Below are 16,495 nucleotides of genomic sequence, written 5' to 3' on the forward strand. Positions count from 1 at the left end.
AACACATACATTCAAAAAGCTACAGAAACATGCTCAGTAGCAAAAAGTTTAAACATAAACCCGGTTTAGTGGCAATGGGCAAACGCCAAAGACATAGAACACAAATTCACAAACAAGAAACATAGAACAGCACAAAACTCTACAAACAGCACAGTGCATAGATACTATATAATTATATATATAAATAATGGGAATGTTTATCAAGAATTGTTAGGTACCGCCTTGGAACGGTCAGTAAATTGTAAATTTACTGGGGGTTTAAACCAGTTTAAGTGCACAAACCTCACTTTTATCCCAACAATTCTTAATAAAGATAAAACGCAAAAGGTAAATCTTATCAAAGTATGCATTGACTTGAGGAAACTTATCAATAAAACAAATGATAAAAATCGAAAAGGTAAACCCCAAGTACTTCTGGAATATTTCGCTGAACCACGCTCCTTTAATCCAGGTTTACTGTTGTTGTCATTCCCGTGGTAGCACAATGTTAAGAACAAAGCTTTGTTGCGTCTTTAACGTCATGCCCATGAGTATGTCTGAGCGCGCTCACTAACTAGGTGTGTTGATAATGTCGTTAAAATTCAAATCTCGGGTAATGACGTCATTGTTTCTTAGAAATACGGATATTACATTATAAAATATGCAGTGATTACGTCCACGTAATCCAATTGCGTTCATATCCCCGATAACGACATCAACCCCGCAATTCATAACTTATATTTACACCAATAGTTCATGATTTAATTCAAGAATTGTTAAAAAATATACCTCATTTCTCTTGAGAAAAACCTTTCACTAATCTTTTCTTACCCATTTTGTAAATATAACGACCCGAATGTAACCGGAAACATTTTCAAATGACGTCACAATAACGCGGGAAAAGATCAACCACCTGAAATCACTTTTAAACGTAAAATTGAAACACTAATGGCAACAATACATTTATAATATAATAAATTAACACTTTCTAAAATGTTTATTTATATTTTACGGGACCGTCTTCCACAATACAAACATTAACAAGATCAATAGTTTTGATGTAAATTGTTATGCGATGAATTGCGATCCGAACATATCCGAAGATGTTGCGTTCATCGATTGATGAAGGCAATTGCCGAAAGGCAGTTCATTTAAGGAATTGAAGTTGAGGTGTAAATTTTTAAGGAATGGATGTTGAGGTGTAAATATTATGAAAACAAGCCTACAGTTATCCCTCCATATCTACCAATTAACGCAGGCGACATTTACATATTTTGGTACAAACACAAGGTTATAAATACACAAAGAAAATATAGGAAAATAACGTTTATTGAATATCAACATGCGTGAGCAAACATATACAAGTTAGATACAAGATATCAAAAAGTGAACAAATGTGACCTAAGGTCAGCCATCCATCATTACGATATTAACGTCCAGATTAGTTCTATGCAATATTATAATGATTAAACTTTTTATTATTTTGGCATTTATAACATACAGGTTGATGATTTTGATGCATTATCATGTTTAACTGATTGGACTTTTATGATAATAAATGCATATTATTAGATACAGATAAAACAGTGACAAATATAGATACAGAAAAAGTATAGATATCGCAAATTATTTATTTAATCATAGGAAGAAAGTTTATTCAAAAGATACAGACAAGCCTTTTGCAATTAAAAAGAGCCGAGAAATTACTCATTTTATATCTGTATCTAAATCATACACTGATCTTGCTTCGATGATTTAAGTAAAATGAGTAAAACACGATAAAGCATTCAAAACAAAATCAACCTATAATGTGCGCCTTTCACATACAGATTATTTCTATGTTTAATTTATATTGATAAACCATTTTTGTGCATGAACTACATTTTTGAATCATACCTTAATAAGGCTACTTTTAGATATAATATATTAAATGGAGGTAATAAACATAATTCATTTGATTCTGTTTAGTATCAAATTATCTATTTAAAAAAAAGTTCTTGTTTTTTTTTAAATATTCAAATTTTACATATTCTTAGTTTAAAATGAAACTGATACCAGTACGAGTTTTTTTTTATTAATGATGGATCGATAACCTTAGAATACTAGAAACAAACCATGATGTTTCTCATTAATATAATTTAAAAAAACAAACATTTTCAAAAGTTTTAATGACAACTAAATAAATGGTACGCAGAAATATTTTAAACAAAAAGAAGAGCGATTTATGAAAAACGTTATTTACTTTGTGAAAAAACAGACAAAATATTGTCTAGTTTTCATAATAATAAATTAAGGATATACATTTGCAAAATACCTTCAAATATATACATATTATTGAGCAAATGTATGAAAGAACGCCCCATACAATATAAGGAGATTTCCGATAAAGGCAGCACCTCTTACATTATAAAGGGTTTTACGTTACTAAGGGGTTCTCCTTAAATTTTAAGGAGATATACGATTTCAAGAAGCGACCCTTATATAATAAGGGGTTTAACTAAATGTAGGAACACACCTTACATTATACGGGGTTTAACGATATAAAGAAACACCCCAGGGTTTTACGATATATGGGAGCGCCCCTATCATCACACTAGGTATTACAACCTATTAAATAGCAAAACTTAAGTCATAGTTTCTGACGAAAATAGTCCTGATTTTGATCATGAGTACCTTTGGCACCACAGTCTGCTTCAAATAAGCACTGTACAGGTCCACTATTTTCAAAATTTGATTTTGCCAATTCCACGAAGATAGAAATTCACGACATCATTATTCAAACATTAACAGCTGTTGGTGAATATATTTCACATCATCCTAAAAAGCCACCTGATCGATTCAAAAAGAAATGCGAAAAAACCTGCTATACTTTAATAATTAAAAAAGCAACAATTTAAAGATTTTAAAATTTTGTTATTTTACATATAGTTAAACAAAAATCGAAACAACTTGAATATATCAATAAATATAATATAATATAAAACTTAAAATGAGATAAACATCCATTGTACATGTAACTTGTTCGACTTTTACTTATAGCAAAGATAAGTACATTTCGATTCGGAGTACAGCTCCTGACAGAAAAGGTGTGAAAAAGGCCTTGATATATATAACAAGAGGTTTTTTGCATAATAAGTGCAAGGCAGTAGCGTTATCATAAAATTAGTTATCATCTGCAGGCTGGACTAGAGCGGTTGGAGCCAGGCGGACAACAAAACGATGGTGACCAAAAGATGTCCACTTGGAACTATGAAACAGCCCCGGCAGTTTAACCGGTCCTCCTGGAATGAAAATCACAATGTTAATTGCCGTTACACAACCCAAGCAGTGTCCGGGTGGTTTTGTGCGTAATGGATGTTGTAAAATCATGTGACTACCTTTGAACCGGTATCCGTGTGCGTGTGTGCGTAATGGATATTACAAAACCATGTGACTACCTCTGAACCGGGACCGTATGCGTGTGTGCGTAATGGATACATGTATTACAAAACCATGTGACTACCTCTGAACCGGTATTCGTGTGCGTGTGTGCGTAATGGATATTACAAAAACATGTGACAACCTCTGAACCGGTATCCGTGTGCGTGTGTGCGTAATGGATATAACAAAATCATGTGACTACCTCTGAACCGGTAACCGTATGGGTGTGTGCGTAATGGATATTACAAAATCATGTGACTACCTCTGAACCGGTATCCGTGTGCGTGTGTGCGTAATGGATATAACAAAATTATGTGACTACCTCAGAACCGGTAACCGTATGCGTGTGTGCGTAATGGATATAACAAAATCATGTGACTACCTCTGAACCGGTAACCGTGTGCGTGTGTGCGTAATGGATATTACAAAATCATGTGACTACCTCTGAACCGGTATTCATGTGCGTGTGTGCGTAATGGATATAACAAAATTATGTGACTACCTCAGAACCGGTACTCGTGTGCGTGTGTGCGTAATGGGTATTACAAAATCATGTGACTACCTCTGAACCGGTATCCGTGTGCGTGTGTGCGTAATGGGTTTTACAAAATCATGTGACTACCTCTTAAGTGGTTTCCGTGTGCGTGTGTGCTTAATGGGTATTACATTATCATGTGACTACCTCTTAAGCGGTTTCCGTGTGGGTGTGCGTAATGGGTATTATAAAACCATGTTACTACCTCCTAAGCGGTTTCCGTGTGCGTGTGTGCATAATGGATATTACAAAATCGTGTGACTATCTCTAAAGCGGTTTCCGTGTTAGTGTGTGCATAATGAAAATTACAAAATCGTGTGACTACCTCTTAAGCGGTTTCCGTGTAAGTGTGTGCATAAGGGATATAACAAAATCATGTGACTATCTCTTAAGCGGTTTCCGTGTTAGTGTGTGCATAATGGATATAACAAAATCATGTGACTATCTCTTAAGCGTTTTCCGTGTGCGTGTGTGCATAATGGATATAACAAAATCATGTGACTACCTCTTAAGCGGTTTCCGTGAGCGTGTGTACGTAATGGGTATTACAAAACCATATGACTACCTCTTAAGCGTTTTCCGTGTGCGTGTGTGCGTAACGGATATTACAAAACCATGTGACTACCTCTTAAGCGTTTTCCGTGTGCGTGTGTGCGTAAAGGATATTACAAAACTATGTGATTACCTCTTAAGCGGTGTCCGTGTGCGTGTGTGCGTAATGAAACTAACAAAACCACGTTCATACCTGGTATCCATGCATTTGTGTACGTTATGGTAATATCAAAACCAAATTTCTTCCCCTGAACTGGTATCCCTGCACGTTTGTGCGTAATGAAGCTAATAAAAATCACGTCTGTGTCTGGACTGCTATATAAGCACGTGTGTGCGTAATGTCGCTTACAATGTGCATACCTCTGGACTGGTATCCGTGCTGGCATGTTCGTTACTAAGCTAACAAAAGCATGTGCATACATCTGGACTGGTATCCGTGCTGGCATGTTCGTTACTAAGCTAACAAAAGCATGTGCATACCTCTGGACTGGTATCCGTGCTGGCATGTTTGTTACTAAGCTAACAAAAGCATGTGCATACCTCTGGACTGGTGTCCGTCCTGACATGTTCGTTACTAAGCTTACACAAGCATGTGCATACCTCTGGACTGGTATCCGTGCTGACATGTTCGTTACTAAGCTAACAAAAGCATGTGCATACCTATGAACTGGTATCCGTGCTGGAATGTTTGTTACTAAGTTAACAAAATCAAGTGCGTACCTCTGAACTGGTATCTGTGATGTAATGTACGTTACTAAGCTAACAAAATCACGTGCGTACCTCTGAACTGGTATCCGTGCACGTGTGTGCGCGGTGTGGAAGGTGAGCCCCTCGACGCCGCCGCTCGGAACACACTTCCTCCTCGCCATGTAAGAATCGTCAAGGAAAAAGTTTGGTATGTATAGGTGATTTATTTACTTATTACTATTAGCTCAATATTTATCATAAACGAGTCAATTTTCCGAATAATACCACCTTAATGTGAATAAAAAATCAAATGGCATGTGTCTTTGTAATACCTTTAATAGGCCTTAAATTCAACAAATCAGTGTAAAATAACCGCATTAAGAATCAGATTTAAATTTCATTTTCTTAGCAATTTGGAAATTCAACTTTTTTAAGCGCTTTCACATTGAAAACCCTGACACAGAGAGAGAGTAACTCTCTGAACAGGCCAAATTGTTCGAGCGCTCAAACAAAATTGTGTGAAGATGGCAGGTTTGAGTCAATAGAGACGACGGGAAATCGAACTGTAAAATATGAACATATTGGAATAGGTATGCTTAAATTCGACAGAAAAATGTTTGTTTTGATTGATTTTCCTAAATTATCTTAACAAATATGCTGTGCACTAAAACGCATTTTTAAAAACTCTTAAACGATTTATTATGCTGTGAAATTAGTCAAAAGGTCCTTAGAATCGAAAATAGTTACTCGTCTTTCGGTTCGTGAATTATTTATTCAGGACCCAGTGACATCATTCTCAGTAGCAAAAAGGTGAAAGTTAAAAGGTTTATTTAATGCACATTCCTGTTCCATCATGGATTTTTAAAAAAAAAAAAATCTTAAAAATTCCTTACTTTTCGTTGAAAATTAGCGCACATGTTCCATTATAAAAGTGATTAATACGGAACGATTCTCAAAGAGATAGCCGTTTGTGAATCTTGACCTCAATGATAAACCTTTACTTGAACAATAAACAAACAATACGCATTAGTGATGGCAGCGTTATAAACACATTATTATCAACACCTTCAAAATGATACGGAAAAATAATTGGTCACCAGGTATCCAAACGTCGAATTATTGAACTTGCTCTACATTTAGTTCGAATGATTACGAATATTTACACGAATAACAACGAAAAACAAATAATAAGAAAATTATTTTAATTAATGATTAATTGCGAATTATAACAAGAATGATAATGAATAACGAATCATAACGAATTGTTATGATTTACGATTATTAGCGAATGATAATAAAAGTGATAACGAATGATGACAAAAAATAACGAATGGAGAACGAAAAAATAATAATATAAAGAATGATTACGAAATGATACCGAAATTGTCTCGAAATAATGTTCCTGTATTTTTAAACATTTTACAATGTTTCTTAATAAACTACATTAATAATTGTTGAAGTTATTCCTTTAAACATATACGAGTATAGGAAGACATGTCAAGATAATAATTTAAATTTTGTGAATTCTTAATTTTCAACGACTGAAACTATTGATGAAAGAAGAAATGCATACTATGTACCAAAAAATGAGTGAAAAAAATCGGCACTAAATGGGAATAAATGTGTTCGAACATAAAAACGAAAAACTGCCCATAATTATTCAAACGCTGGAATTTATATTCTAGCACACCGGATAGGTATTTCCGGTGAATTCAGCCGTGCTGGAAAACTCCATCTGGCATCCCCCCATGCCAGATGAGTCACGCGCTGTGACGTAATAATTTCAATTTCTTTTATAATACACTTTATGTACTCATAATTATGAGATTTAAATAGATGAGTTAAATTAACATTAACTTTACAAAAATATACTTTAAAAAACAAAACAAAATAACCCTTAAAAGACGTGATACTGAAGGAACTTCTTGACGTATGCAGTGAATACAAATTACTGCGCGTCATGACGTCAGTAAACATCATCGCACGCGCTTTTTGGTGATACGTACAAAAGTGCGCTTTTTTATGTATTTTCTCCATATGAAAATGTAATTTAAGTATGCTAGAAAAAATATCTATCATGTGTGTCCGTTCCGGAAAGAAAAATCCGACCCTCTGGCACGCTGCGTGGCCGGTAACTCGGCAAGCCTCGTTACCTGGCAACGCAGGTGCCCTCGGGTCGGATTTTTCTATCCGGAACGGGAACACATGACAGATATTATCATTCATGCAACACATTGCACTATTTTAATAAAGATCGTAAGACTGACTATTGTAAATTTCAACAATCCTTGGTAAACATACCTAGCTTTTTATATATAGTATGTATGCACTGTGCTGTTTGTGGAGTTTTGTGCTGTTCTTCCTAAATTCTTGTTTGTGTTTTTTTGTTATTACAGTCTAAGTCTTTGGCGTTTACCCAGTGCCATTAAACCGGGTTTATGTTTTAAATGTTTTGCTACTGAGCTTGTTTCTGTAGTTTTTCGCATACATATTCAATGCGTAATCCCGTTATAGGCGAAACAAAATTAAGAGATGTATCCGAGAATTCTTAAGCAGTGTAAGATTTACGACTTTGTTTTTGAAACAATTATCAACTCCATAGCAACTTGACCTAACGTCAGTGTACTAAATCAACAGGTCGTCTATTTCCGGTTCTGCGACCTGCAAATAATTACTCGATTCATTTTTTTGAATTAACTTGACCTATTTCAATATTGCATCTCTTGTATTGAAATATAGTCAATGTTGTGCAGAGAAGGTTTCTTTACATGTACAATAATTGTTCTGAATCGAGCAAATATGTGTTTGCTGCAGTACCTGAAATGACGTCACAAGTCCCTTGGGTTTACAACATGCACATAGAACCACAGAAATGTGTGTTCTACAGTCATAAAAGGATATAAGTAATTTCCCTGTGGGCGAGTCGGAAGTCGTAGTCAGGAGTGTCGCTGTCTTGGCACTTATTACATGTGGCGTCGACAACGACCAGCACCATATTTGTATCCTCTACATGTGACGCCACCCAATTCGTTAGGCACTCTGCAACAAACGATCGTTTATCACGTGCTTAATCTTATTTAATTAATTATATATACCTTACTTGGTAATATCACGTGATAACATCGACTAGCCAATCATAAGGAATGAGTTCTACTAGGTAGATATACCTAGTAATCTTTTTTAATGGAAAATTACGAAAAAACTGCGGAAATGAATTAATTGTAAAATATGTGGTACATCAGTTATTAAGTTTCAATGCATTGTACACATCAATACCAAGTTAATGTCAGTTTTCAACGATTTTCTTTGTTTTTCGCTATTTAATCCAACGGTTTATAGCCCCTTTAATATATTCATCACATTTTTCTGTATATCACAAGTGTTTTATAACAAAGTAACTCCGCATATTTGTTATTAACTAAATTGCAAGCAATCTTATCTTAATTGATACTATTCCACAAAGTTATTATTTCATTTCTTATTTGTTTTTATCATAACGATTTATTTTCTAAAAAATCCATTGCTATTTATAAATTTCAACTCATTGTAAAGTGTTTTTGTCTTTTTTTATCAGTTCTATGGTTTATGTATAGCTTTCTGGAATCAATACTGATTAAAAGAAACAAAACAATGCAACACACCTTTTGTAACCATGGTGCATCCTTCCTCATCTGGATTAGGAGGATTCATTGGATCATAGTCACAGTTCCTGAAAACACATTTGTAAATAAAATAATTGAAATTACAGGGACAAGATGTCGTTAAAGGGCCATATTAGTTTAACAGAATCATGTTTACAGGAGCAGGGATCAAGGCCAGCAACCGAATAATGTAAAACATCATTCTAACAGGAGCAGGGATCAAGGCCAGCAACCGAATAATGTAAAACATCATTCTAACAGGAGCAGGGATCAAGGCAAGCAACCGACTAATGTAAACATCATTCTAACAGGAGCAGGGATCAAGGCCAGCAACCGAATAATGTAAAACATCATTCTAACAGGGGCAGGGATCAAGGCAAGCAACCGACTAATGTAAAACATATCATGCTAACAAGAGCAGTGATCAAGGCCAGCACCTTAATAATGTAACACATATAATGCTTACAGGAACATGGATCAAGGCCAACAGCCGAATAATGTAACATATTTCATTCTTACAGGAGCAGTGATCAAGGCCAGCAGCCGAATAATGTAACATATATCACGCTTACAGGAGCAGTGATCAAGGCCAGCAGCCGAATAATGTAACACATTTCATGCTAACAGGCGCATGGATCATGGCCAGAAGCCGAATGATATATCACATATCATGCTAACAGAAGCAGTGATCAAGGCCAGCAGCCGAATAATGTAACATATATCATTCTTACAGGAGCAGTGATAAAGGCCAGCAGCCGAATAATGTAACATATATCATTCTTACAGGAGCAGTGATCAAGGCCAGCAGCCGAATAATGTAACATATATCACGCTTACAGGAGCAGTGATCAAGGCCAGCAGCCGAATAATGTAACACATTTCATGATAACAGGCGCATGGATCAAGGCCAGCAGCCGAATAATGTAACACATTCTATCCTTAAAGGAGCAGGGATCAAGGCCAGCAGCCGAATGATCTAACACATACCATGTTTACAGGAGCATGGATCAAGGCCAGCAGCCGAATAATGTAACATATATCACGCTTACAGGAGCATGCATCAAGGCCAAAAGCCGAATAATGTAACATATATCACGCTTACAGGAGCAGTGATCAAAAGCAGCTGCCGAACAAAAACACCAGCATCATGTTTACAAGCAAAATATCATGCCCATCGTGTGTACATGTCCAGGCATCAAGGCTAGCAAACAAAGTATTCAAACAATATTATGATTACAGGTGAGAGGATCAAAATCAGTCGAAATATTTAACCATGATTTACTGTTGGCATTGGATCTATTAGAGTTTTGGCTTATTTAAGGCTCGGAAATCTTTATATCTTAACCAACGTTCCCAACCTCATGGAATGAGCAGCCCCAGATATTTCCGAACATCGCCTTAGAACCTCAGAAATGAGTGTTTTACAGTTATAAAAGGATATAAGTAGTTTCCCATAGGGCGAGCCGGAAGTCGTAGTCAGGGCTGTCACCGTACTGACACTTGTTACATGTTGCACCCACAACGACCAGTATCATAATTATATGTGTCCTCTACAAGGCCGAAGCATTTTACCAAGACAATGTTAAAAAGTGTAAGAATCAAGGCCAGAGACGAAGCATTTCACCAATATCATGTCTAAATGTATAAAGATCCAGGCAACCTGTCGAAGCTTTGAATCAAGACCATGATTACAGGCACGGGGATCAACAGCCAGTCTAACATATCCATGCTTACAGGCGCAAGGATCAGGGTCTGCAGCATACTCATATTGATAGGCGCAGGGATCAATGTTGGAAGTTTTAACCATCATCCAGTTAAAAGGCAAAGGTGTCAAGCCCGGTTTGATTGTTAACATTGGAACATTGGAAGAGTATGTGATTATCATGGATAAGATGTATTTACATCTAAGCCTACTTACCCAACCTCATGGAATGAGCAGCCGGAGACATTTCCAGACACCGCCTTGCTCCGTCTGTACCAGAAGGCCACCAAGTTGGCCTTGTAAAGAGTAAACGTTTTATGACATGGCCGAAAGCCAACCACCTGTTCCATGGTGTTACCATGCTCACAGAGCCGCTTAAGTTGCTGATTGTATATGATTTTTTCGCCCCCTCGAAGAGTATCGTAATCGTAGTCAGCCTGGAAGGTTGAACAATTATGTTCAAACTCTCCATAGTCCATTTCCTCTAGCTCTGTTACAAAGAAAAGACAAAATGTTATACATTGCAATAGATTGTCATATATTTCGATATATTGTCTTTTTGTTCGCTCCAAATGAAGGAAGATGAATATAAGTATCTTCCATGGCCGAGAGTGTAATATAAGTTCATCCCGACCCGAGCATAGGGTGTTTTGCGGAAACGAGGTTTACCGAGATTCCGCAACAAAACACCCTGCGCGAGGGTTAGGATGAACATATCCAACACGAGTGGCTATGGTAGATGCTTTTTCCCCAACCTCAGATTAACAAACTTTAGTAAAAATCTATTGTTTTTGCTGAAACTCTTTCGTGCGTAGTGAAAATAAATGCGTATGGATATGTGATAATTCGTCGCTATCATGGATATGCGCGCAGTGATTCAGATTATGTTAATAATGAAATAGGTCTTTAAATAGTTCTTAGAAGAGTGAAGCATTATTTCTTGAAAGGTGCGTGAAAACCTTTTTATGATGACATTTGAAGCGATAAATAATTAATAAGCTTTCTAAATTTTGCACCAAGACAAGGTTTCTATGATGCTACAAACGACAGTCTTCAACAAGGGAGGTTATTACAATGTGGTGATCATTAAAAAGGAGTTCCATACGGGCGTTTTATATTTGCCCGTGGGCAAGATAAGAATTTCTAGCATGGTCAAATGTTTGGATCTACTTATCTGACGTGGGAGAAAAGTTTATCTCGTATTTCGGCATTGCGATAGATTGGTTTACATTTTATTCTAAAATAAATAAAATGAAACGTCGATTAACGTCAACAGACGTCGGGATAGAATATACAACGTTAAAAGCGTATTCAGACATAGCAATATATTGTTGAACAACTCGCTCTAAAAGAATGAAAAGGAAACGTTACTTTAAGTTTTCAGATGCAATACGTTAACGTAAACTTTGCTTTAAAAGAATGACAATGTAACGTTTATTATGTACCTAGGTATTGTGATAGATTGTCATAAACTGTAATCAGAAAAAAAGAGAATGAGACATCCTTTTTGACTGTGCTAGACTACGACTGTGCTAGATTAAGAGTTTACTTACGTGAGTGTACAGAACTGAAGAAGTTGCTAACACTGAACTCCGCAAACATGCTGCAATATAAAATATGTTGTTTGTTTTTTTAAATCTCTTATTGCCTGCAGCTTATTGTATACAGTTAGATCAAATTACTTGCATCTCCAAAGTAACCAAAAGATAAGGAGTTGATACAATATCGAGTTTTATACCACTGGCCCCCTAGTTCCGCACATGCTTCTTATACAGTCAGTTCACAATACAAAAGCTATCGGAAATAATTCAATGGAAACAACTTCCCTTTTAATCCTATAAGCTTGGATTAGAAATTATGATCAGCCGACTATCAGCAGCTAATTGTATAAAATGGGTTTATTCTGTTCTTTGATCAAAGTTAGGCAATATGTTTATTGATTGGTCAATAGTTATCCAAAAGGTACCATTATCCAATCAAATCATTTAAACGTGCAAGATTTGGCTGAAATACTCTTAGTTCAATCTGTAAATGCATATCATGACAACATGAGTGATATGACATATTGTATACATACATAGGTTGAATAAAAGAATTTTTGCATATATAATGATTTTTAAAATCATGAAATAAAGACGAGTATATTGTATTATATTTATTTCACACTTGATTTTTGGTACCATAAAATCTGCGTTAATTTTTCATAAACCGGTCAATCTTTCGTGAACACAGTTGGCAGAGTTTTGCAATAAAGACCTGGGTCATGCATATGTCGAACAAGAAATAAAAAAGCTCTTACTTTTCTTGATAAACGCAATTTTTTTTTTATTAAAACCTAAATCATTATAACCACAAACAATAATGAAAAGGGGGAAATGCAAGTACAAACATTAATTTTTATTTGTCGAGCGTTCATGCAGTCGACCGCGATATTGTGAATTTTCCAACACGCTCCGTGTATTTGCAAAACCACGGCGGAGCGTTTATACTGAATGAACGTACGAAAAAGGATCAATTCTTAATTTAAGTTAGCTTTGCATATAATATACTTTATATATAATATTTTTTCATATTTTTCATGAATTCAAATAACTTTAAAAAAACATACGAGTAATACATCCGGATTGAATATCATTATACATTAAAGCTGCATTCTCTCGGATTGAACGTTTTAACAGTTTTTTTTTTTTTTTTGCCATGGAACAAGACAATTTTTGCTAAAATCCATGGCAACCAGTTATACAAGACTGCTGCAAAATATAGATCGCTGCTTTTAATATTTAAGTTCAAAAATTGATGTTTATGCATATTTCTTAAACCGTTAGTACCATAAAACATGATTTTTCGAACGGATATATGAAAATCTGCGATCTGATTTTTTGTCAACAATCTTTTATCATTGGTTTGCAGATGTTTACGCAAAGATTTGCTCTTTCCAAGACAAAAAAATAAAAGAGGTGTACAAATGGTATATCTGTGAGAATGCAGCTTGAATACGACACAATCGTCAGTCTCTTATGAGTACAGTTATCAATGAAACGTCGTATTTCGTTACTAAAATTTCAAATTAATAAAACTGCATGTGAAATACAAATAATTATCATGGAGAGACACTCCTGCTTTAATAAATATGACAACGAACCAATTAAACGAGGATTTATGCGTTAAAATGATACTTGATCAAGTATTTGGATTGAAACGAAATAATATCAAAATCAAGCCAATTCAAATGCTGCTTAGCTTTATAAATGATACCTCAACGATTGAATAGGAGCCAAATGAATAAAACAAATTCTAATGAAAGTATTTCTAAGTTCAATAAGGATACACTTGAATAGGTTTAAGATAAATTTATTTTTTCCTTACTGTAAACAGTGATATTTCAATATAATTAAGTACAAGAATATATGTTCAGTACTTGACTATTCATAAAACAAGAGCTATCGGTCTTGCTATATATGTTTGTACCGTCCCTGGCAGTGTGTCTTCCCGATGTTGTTAATATATATTAAACGGTTTTCTAATTTAGACAAAGGTTTATAATGTTCCAACTTTGACGACGACGCCAGCGGCAACGACAACAAACCTTTACATAACCAATAATATTTTGTAGAAAAACATACGAGATAAAATCACTTACATGACAATCTCGACAACGAACCACGAGATTGTGTGCACTAAGGCTTTAAGAGGCTGAAATAGAAAGCATAATTCAATAAATAATTGTATAATATTTGCATTAACGCGGTTTGATTATTTAAAGGGACTTTACACCAGATTGGCACCAAAAATGTTTTTTGCTGTAACGAAACTCAGGACAATATTTATTTAATAAAATGTTTTACTCTTTGATATCATAATTGTAAATAACAAAAAAATGTAAAAAAAATCGAGTCGGAGACCGGGTTCGAACCCGTGTCGCAAAAAATGCAGGCTAGTGTTGTATCCCTTGTGCTACGAAGGCTTACTCAAACGGTTGGAATATTTAAGCTATATACCTAACTTGGTAATATCACGTGATAACATCGACTAGCCAATCACGCATAAGGAATTATACTAGGTAGACATACCTAGTAATCTTTTTAAAGGAAAAATACGAAAAAACTGCGAAAAATAAATTAATTGTAAACTATGTGGTACTTCAGTTAGTAAGTTCCAATGCATCGATACCAAGTTTATGTCAGTTTTCGACAATTTTCTTTTTTTTTCGCTATTTTATCATACGGAGTACAGCCCCTTTAACAAATAAAAACAAGAGTAAGCAGTTAGATTTTTAACGATTAGTGACTATAACATCGCGACTAACATGGCTTAACGTCAAAAGTGAATTTTATTTTTAAGAAACGAACAAAACACGCCCACAGTAGGGAGGAATCGAACAACTGAAAAACAATATATTAAGTTCATACTCATTTATTTTAGCTCCATTGTGAAGACAGCTTAAATTTGATATCAAATCACTCACAAATCCGCTTCCCGGGTAGAAACCAGTAATGGTGTGCTTTTGGGAATGGACACAAAATTGGTACTATCAAACTTTTGTGTTAGAGACGGACACTTGTCTCCCCCCATTGTTTGGTTCGATATGAGAAATAATCAATGATGGACTTGATGTTGCACTCTTGAGTTAGAGACAAACCAACAGTTAAATTGATGTTTAACCTGGGTGTATCAAGTATGAAGTTCATGGGTACCCGCGTTCTTAAGTTATTAAACGAAAACAATATTTAGCTTAAGGTCACTGCAAACGAATATTTTTTCACATCAATATCACTACGACCTTGACCTTTGACCTACGGATCTGAAAATTAATTGGATTTTAAACTAGATCTTAAACTAGTCATGTCAAACTCGCATATCTAGTATGAAGTTCCTTTAACCAAATGATATTCAGTTATTAAATGGTAACCGTTTAATCACCTAAAGGTCACCTCGACCTTGACCTTTGACCTTCTGATCTCAAATCCAATGGGGGTCATTTACGTGTCATTACCAGCCTGGTACCAAGTAATTCCTGGTTCCAAGTGTTCTGCAGTTATTAAGTGTGACGTACGGATGGAATTACGGACAGGGAAGAAACAATATGTATGTCCATGAATGGGTGACACAATGAAACAAAGACTAAAATTATGAACCAAGACAACCTACATTGAGCAATAAAGATGCGGCGCTGGATTCCGTCTCAAACGCCGTAATATCACATATAGCTTGGTAATCTGTAAAATTGTGCCTGAAACAAAAATAAAAAATAAAAAAAAACACATGTAATAATTGATGCTTAAAAGTGGTTAACAACTGCTGTAGTCTGGAACGAAACAATAAGAAGGCCAAATTGGCCAAAATAACGCTCACCTTATTTAAATGACGTACTTAAAAGTTGTTACTAAGTATATTGCTGATTGCCTGGAAAGCAGGTTGCTGCCGTGTAAGTTTATGGTTGATAAGAAGGTATATTATATGGTTATCAGTTTCAACCATACGAAAATACAAAATAATTTTATTCTATTAAGCCTACCAACTTCTATATTTCAAGACAATGTGAACACAGTTGTAGTGTGGATAATACATTCCCTACTCCAAACAAAGCTTTAACTAAGAGAGCTTAGCATTTGTTTTAATATTCAGACCAATTATCTGTAGCACTACTATATGGAAACTAGAAATGTGTCCATAGGACACGGATGCCCCCACTTCGGTTTTTTGTCACAGAAAATAAGCCATAATGATTTTTGAAGTATTTTTGGCAAAAAAGGGCCGTAACTCCTAAATGACTAAAGCGATTTCCATGACTATCGAACTTGATCAAGATATTATGGTCACAAACATGTGTTTAAAGTTTAGTGAGGATTGGACAAACAGTTTTCAAGAATTAGATCGGAAACAATCTTCGGGACGTATTTTTCAAGTCTTTTTGTGCAAATAAAGGGCCGTAACTCCTAAATGACAAAAGCGATTTCCATGGCTATCGAACTTGATCAA

The 16,495-nt window shown here is 35.3% G+C and overlaps 1 protein-coding gene across 1 annotated transcript in view; it reads right to left on the reverse strand.

The window, feature by feature from the left end:
- Window positions 1-1,292: 1,292 nt before the first annotated feature.
- Window positions 1,293-16,495, reverse strand: part of LOC128216824 (voltage-dependent calcium channel subunit alpha-2/delta-3-like) — a 132,226-nt gene continuing 117,023 nt past the window's right edge. Inside the window, exons 27-34 of the mRNA XM_052923505.1 lie at window positions 15,665-15,746; window positions 14,157-14,209; window positions 12,070-12,119; window positions 10,733-11,006; window positions 8,815-8,882; window positions 8,073-8,212; window positions 5,267-5,353; window positions 1,293-3,260 (exon numbers count right to left, since the gene is read on the reverse strand). Coding sequence (XP_052779465.1) covers window positions 3,165-3,260; window positions 5,267-5,353; window positions 8,073-8,212; window positions 8,815-8,882; window positions 10,733-11,006; window positions 12,070-12,119; window positions 14,157-14,209; window positions 15,665-15,746 — 850 coding nt within the window. The 3' untranslated portion in view covers window positions 1,293-3,164. The remainder of the gene's footprint in view (window positions 3,261-5,266; window positions 5,354-8,072; window positions 8,213-8,814; window positions 8,883-10,732; window positions 11,007-12,069; window positions 12,120-14,156; window positions 14,210-15,664; window positions 15,747-16,495) is intronic.

The sequence above is a fragment of the Mya arenaria genome, chromosome 14 (genome assembly GCF_026914265.1).
Source record: "Mya arenaria isolate MELC-2E11 chromosome 14, ASM2691426v1".
NCBI classification, from domain to species: Eukaryota; Metazoa; Mollusca; class Bivalvia; order Myida; family Myidae; genus Mya; species Mya arenaria.